Raw genomic sequence first — 6,735 nt, 5'->3', positions numbered from 1 at the left:
CATTACCCATTCAAGCCGTCTCCAGCCATTATTAATCTCTAAAGTGGGTTCCTCGTCATCGAATTTGACGTAAGTTAGATTTCATAAGTGACTCATGCTATCAGAGAACAAAGGTCACAAGGTGATCTCATCTTTTGGACCAAGAAAGCAAGGCGAAGTTCGAAACCCAAATACACTTTTTTTTGTCTAGTTCTCTCCTAACTCTCTTTTAGTGTAGACCTGTCTTCTGGTTACTTTCTTAAAACATGTCCATCCTATTTATTTTCACACCAAATAAAAACTCGGTTACAAGTGTCTCAAAAACAAGAAATATCGCAATTTCTTTTGGGCGAACCCTACAACTATTGCGATTTTTTTATACTTGTAGAGGGAAAGCAGTTAGTCAATACTCACCCACCGCCAACTCTTGGGCTACTCTTTATCAACCTCATCTCACACTAATTATAAACCACAACTGGAAATTAAGAGTTAATCTGAATCATCTAAACACTGGTTCACGAATTATATTAGCCAAATTATTTTCACAGAATGTGATGATGTTGTAAACATTTTCTTCTTTAACACGGGTTAAGAAGTTACAGTAAGAATTAAAGAGATTAAATGCTGTTAGAATAAAATCAACAAAATACTGAAAATTTCTTGCCTACCAAAACACGACACATGCAGTAATTGGACGAAACAGAAGTCAAAAATAATAACACACAACGAACAAATTAATTTGTTTATTTCTAAGCACAAAGATAACCAATGGTCTATCTATGCTGTGTCTACCACAAGAATCGAAACCTGACTTTTAGCGTTATAAGCCCTCAGGCTTCCCGCTGGAACAACTGGGGCTGAAAATATTGAGGAAAATAAATAATAAAATGGAAATGATTAAAAACGAAAATATTAAAGTCATTTATTCATTACTTTATGTCATTAAATGTTAAAGGAATACTCACGTTTTTAAAATTGTGCAATAACACAATTTACCATCTATTTGTAGAAATGTTTAGAAAAAATAGTATTTTACAAAATACTTTTAAAATTGAAATATTAAAAGAATATCTAAAATAGCACAATAATTTTTATAACTTTTTTTTTTATTAAAAGCGTCGTCTATCCGAAAATTGAAGATTTGTGAAAAATTGTTGGATCCATTCCATTGATATTTGATTAACACTTCCAATTCAACTTGCGAAGGTAACTGATTAAGAAATTAAGTATTACTATTAGTTTCAGTGCAGTGATTTAATTTTCCAAAAGTGAATGGTTTATCATGAAAACTTAACAATATAACACTTAACAGCATTTTTCAATGTTCGTAATGTTTACTGGAGACTAACACTAATAGACAATATTAAAAATAAAAATAAAACAAATATGCTAATTTCCAGAAAGTAAATTTATTTGTTCCCAATTTTTCTATATTGTAGTAATAATATTACTAATACTAATATAGCATGTTGTATGTACCACCATTAGTATTTGCACTATCAATATCACTGTATCAGTGTCAATGGGTAGTAATACAAATACCATAATAGCAACAAACATCACATCAAAATAATATTTTCTCGATAAAACTGATACAGCGAAACGTTCAGTATAAATAAAAGTATTTACTAGAGATTAGTCTTATTTTTATAAAATATTTTTTACTTGCTAATACTACTACTAGTACTAGTAATATAGTAATAGTATTACAAATACAATATAATATTATGCCAGTTTAACTTTTCAGTTTGTTATGTTAATCTCCAGTCTAGTTTTTAAAATTGAACATGAAATTAAGACATGTATGAGTATTTTTAATTACATTTATAATGGTAATTTTTAAATCAAACTTTTATTAAATTAAAAAATACTAAAATGCCTGTTATTGTTAATGTAGTTTAGTCTACAAGTTATAAATAACAATAATTTTAACTTAGTATTGTTATCATTAATAATAATAGAATAATGATATTATTATAGTTATAATTGTAGTAATTCTGTGTTGTACAGATTATTTCAGTGACTGCTGTATGGTTATCTTGAATCTTAGAATTTCTAAAAATAAATTTTAGATTATGACTAGGATGATGTTTACTTACAGTTAATTGCAAAATTATGTTATTCTGTATGCATTTGTAATATATAATGTATTTAATGGATACAGGATTGTATTTATAACTTATAGGTTTTGGGATGGGTAATACATGTATTTCTAATCCTTTTTATAAATTTCTTCTAATCAAAGCAAGTTATCAACAAAGATCAAAATTAAAAATAACCCAATTATTAATGTACATAATTTAAAACACTAGTCTAAGTACGAGTATGTAGTGTTTTAAAGAAAAATATTACAATGATGAGAATGTAATCATCCACCAGATGGTACTTTCCCTTTTATCTCAATAATAATATTAATATACATGAAGTTTAGGTAGTTTAGGAAATTAGGTTAGTCCTAAATCGATACATTTAACAATGCACATTAACCTTAATATATATATATATATATATATATATATATATATATATATTAGATAGAACATAATACTATATATATATAAATTGCTCAGCTGTATGTTGAGTATTATCAGTTAGGTGGGGGTTAACCTGCAATGGGCTAGTATCCCATCCAGGGTTAATGGGTTGTCGTTAAGAACCAAAATTTGAAAGCACCAGCCCTATGTGCCTTACAAAGGCATGACAAGGACTTAACTAACTAATCAAGGGTACTAGAATGATACTTGTATGTAGTTTAAAATACCTCAAACTGTAAAGAAAGAGAAACAAGGTCCAACTTCCTCAAAAAAGATTTAGACATGATGTGGTTCATAGTCTAAAAATGTTAGTTTTTGATTGGGCCGGTTGGTCACAGGAAGACAAGTTTAAAATTGGACACCAACTTTGAAGTTTGAGGTCGATGTGGTGTACACAAAGAATTAATTTTTGAACATAAAATTGTTTGTGCTGTAAAGTTGACTTGCAGTATTTTATTCAAGATTTTGTTTGACGTGTTCATGGCTGAGAATAACTTTATTTATAATCTACCAAGTAGGTCCTAGATGATGAGTATTTCTTAGAGTGTTTACCAACAGTGTTTGATGTCTTTCTGCCATTTTTTTCATATTTGGATTTTATGAAACCATTATAATATTTCAAAATGTAGATCATCTGTGAGGTTTAGATGTCACATTTGTTTTAATTACTACATTCTATGATATTATAGAAATTTTCATGTTGTAATTAATTCATCTGAAAGTATTAAAAAGGTTGTATTAAATATTAATAATTCTTAAAGAGAATAATTTTTATTTCTTTCAGATTGTGAATTAAAAAAAAAAGGTTTTTTTCCTTCGTCATGTCATCAAATCGAGAATTTGATAATCCCTATCCAGATTTTGCACCAGGAAGAGAAGTTTTTAAGCCAGGAACATCAGAGGTAGATTTATTGGCACATATACACACTTATATTTTTATCTGTTTCAGGGGAAAAGCATCAATAAATCGCAATATTTTCTCTTAATTGAGAAGAAAAATCATGATCAATCTTGAAATTAGTTAGTAGATTGGAAGAAATTTATGCAGAGAGTATGATAAAGAGTTGAAGTACGCATGAGGGTCATCCTTATTTTGAAGTTTTTTATTTTCAACACCCTCCTTGTTTTGTTCCAATACATAAATAAGCAATTCACACCAAATTTTATCTGTATTTAATAACATTTAGGGGCTACTCAAGGTTTGTTGAAATTTTACCTTGTTTCTATTAGTTGGAATTTGTCAAATGGAACAATACTTATATAAATGTATTATTTAACTGGACTTTAAAGATATTGTTTTGCAATCAACTAGTGCTCTTGTTTTAATAGCTAAGAAACAGTTGAAATATTTAAAGGATAATTAACAGTTAGGTTTACTCTGTTATATGTATTTGTAACCATTTCAACACAACTGAATTTCCAAACTAGGAATATTCTTATTATAAAAACAACAAACAAGGTAGCAGTGTGGTATTCAGGTACACTGATATCTGGCAGATAATGTTCGGGTTCCAGTAATGTTATGCAAGAAGATGCAACTGGACAAATGATAATCTTTATTCACACAAACACACACACAATACAGTGTAGTTTACATAACTGGCCAGATTCTGATGCTGTTGTTGATTGCAACTGTCTTGTGGGGTAACTCACAAGTGGAGTACCTCGGGGCTCATTATTAGGAACTTTGCTGTTTCTGTTGTATCAAGAGTACAATAATCTTCAGGGCTCAGCGTTAAGACCTTTTGTTGTTTCTGTTGAGTCAAAAGTACAGTAACCTTCAGGTGTCAGTGTTAGGACCTTTGCTGTTTCTGTTGTATCAAGAGTAAAATAACCTTCAGGGCTCATCGTTCAGACCTTTGCTGTTTCTGTTATATCAAGAGGGCAATAACCTTCAGGGCTTAGTGTTAAGACCTTTGCTGTTTCTGTTGTATCAAGAGTACAGTAACCTTCAGGGCTCAGTGTTAGAAACTTTGCTGTTTCTGTTGTATTGAGAAGACAATAACCTTCAGAGCTCAGTTTCAGGACCTTTGCTGTTTCTGTTGTATCGAGAGTACAATAACCTTCAGGGCTGAGTGTTAGGCCTTTTGCTGTTTCTGTTGTATGAAGATTACAATAACCTTCAGGGCTTAGTGTTAGGCCTTTTGCTGTTTCTGTTGTATTAAGAGGACAATAACCTTCTTGTACATAAGTTTAAAAATTCACATAAACAGAACCAAGATATTAAACACTCAACGTGATGCCTTCTAGCAAGGTAACTCATACAAAGAGCTGTCTTAGCTAAGCCTCTGTTTCTACTTCTTGACATTGACAAGATATATCTGCTAAACTGTTTACATTAGATTAACAAATAATCTTTCTCTCTCAACACCAAGGAAACCTCGGTAGTTTGAAGTTCTATAAAAATAATTTAGTATGTAATGCAGAAAAATTATTTAAAACGTTCTTTCTCTCTGTGAGCCTGTTCCTTATGCACAGCCACCTCTTTAAAGCTCCAAACTCGGGGTACAGATACAACTTTGTGTAGGAAGTCACATGGGCTATGTGCCCATGGCCTCAGAGGCCGTTTTGAGGCCAAAGTGATCAATATAGCAATCTTTGACAAACAGGACAATCAATTGGTCTCAAATTGAAAAGTCCAGCTTTTTTTTGGTAATGTGTGATCAAGAGGCCTTTTATAAATGAAAATAATCTCTTCTTCTTTGTTCCTGTCAGCAAGACAAAAAATATTGTGTACAAAGAAGATTTACAGTAGATAAATAAATTAGCACGTAAATAAAGAACTAAATCAGTTAAAGCAATTTTCAATCGAGCAATGCTATCAACATCGCCATATGACTGTACTGACGAAGCAGATTTTTTTAAAAACTACAAAGAATATTTATATTTCAAAAATAGTCTATAGTAATTAATTGAAATTAAGATTTGTTTGTTCTCGTTATTATGTGAGATTTGTTTTGTGTATTTTCATTAATCATCAGACTCAAATGTATTCTTTCTTTATATTTATCTGTTGGTCTGAGCCAGGGCCATCAAAAACTTAACTGGAACCCTAAGCAGAAATAAAGGCTGTGCCACTATTCACACTGAAGGTTAACACTAGGCTTTGTGCAGGCTGATGTAGAGTACATTGTGTTTTGATTGTGATGACATATGTAAATTTTTATTATACCTGTGTAAGCAACTAGTCTACCTTTATCTGTTATGTATTTCTCGCTCTCTACACAAAGCAATGCTCTTGTCTCTCACAGCTTATTTCAAGTGACAGTTTTCTAGCTGGTTTATCTTACCTATTCCTCAATACAAATCCTGTCTAAGTTCGTAGGTCATACTCAACCTTTTTGGTTATTTTTGACTTGGATATACAAGTTTTTTATAAACATTCTTAAAACCCGTGAATTGTCATTGATAAGCCTGTTTGTACTTTCACCATATTGTCACCTCTTTTTATTGTATTTTAATTTTATGATTAGGTAAAGAAGTTGTTTGTTATTCTCTTTTTTTGCAAGCTATTCCAAAAACGAATAATTATTATTAAAACCTTACATAATGAAAATTAACTCAATTCTCATCTGTTATTGTAAATCTGTTTACAGTAAATTTAATTACCTTTGTTAAAGAATGTGACAATAAACATGTAAAGATGCATGGAGCTAAAACTGCTTTGTTCATTAATTACAATTATTCTCAGTGCAGTATAATCTTCCATTATAAAACATTCAATGCTTATTTGTTTTAGGCAGTGACTTAAACTCTTGCTCATGTTCTTTAAATATCTAAATTCTACTTGTTTTTTTTATAATCAGTTCAGGCATTTTATTCTTTTGTGTAGTCTGATATTTAAACTTTATTATATTGGACGATACTAGAGATAATATATGTATAAACTTGTAATATCAAGTGTTCACTTCTTTATAAATTACATTTCTTGTAAGTTATCTTTTTTTCCAGTTTCTGCTGATAGTCTCTGAAGATTCTAAAATAAAATTCATCCATAAAAATTATTCAAGCTACGTTTTTAGTTGAAAGTATTTTTAAGTATTTTTTTTTATCATAGAATTGTAGAAGTAAAACATTTTAAACATGTTATCAAGCATAGCATCAAATAAATGTTATGGTGCATCTAAATTATGTAAACATACTGCAAGTAATAAAAAACAAATTGTAAATGTAAAATGATGTAGGGATGGCAGTGCCAAAAAGAATGCAAACAAGAATATAG

At 30.2% G+C, this 6,735-nt stretch overlaps 1 protein-coding gene across 1 annotated transcript in view; it reads left to right on the top strand.

The window, feature by feature from the left end:
- The first annotated feature begins 1,069 nt into the window (after positions 1–1,069).
- LOC106469601 (lanC-like protein 2) overlaps positions 1,070–6,735 on the top strand; it is a 17,090-nt gene continuing 11,424 nt past the window's right edge. Inside the window, exons 1-2 of the mRNA XM_013930103.2 lie at positions 1,070–1,185; positions 3,298–3,415. Of these exons, the coding sequence (XP_013785557.1) occupies positions 3,335–3,415 (81 nt within the window). The 5' untranslated portion in view covers positions 1,070–1,185; positions 3,298–3,334. The remainder of the gene's footprint in view (positions 1,186–3,297; positions 3,416–6,735) is intronic.

Source organism: Limulus polyphemus, unplaced genomic scaffold (genome assembly GCF_000517525.1).
Source record: "Limulus polyphemus unplaced genomic scaffold, Limulus_polyphemus-2.1.2 Scaffold3566, whole genome shotgun sequence".
Classification (NCBI taxonomy): Eukaryota; Metazoa; Arthropoda; class Merostomata; order Xiphosura; family Limulidae; genus Limulus; species Limulus polyphemus.
Note: the sequence above shows the minus strand (reverse complement) of the source record. Positions and strands in the feature narration are given on the sequence as shown.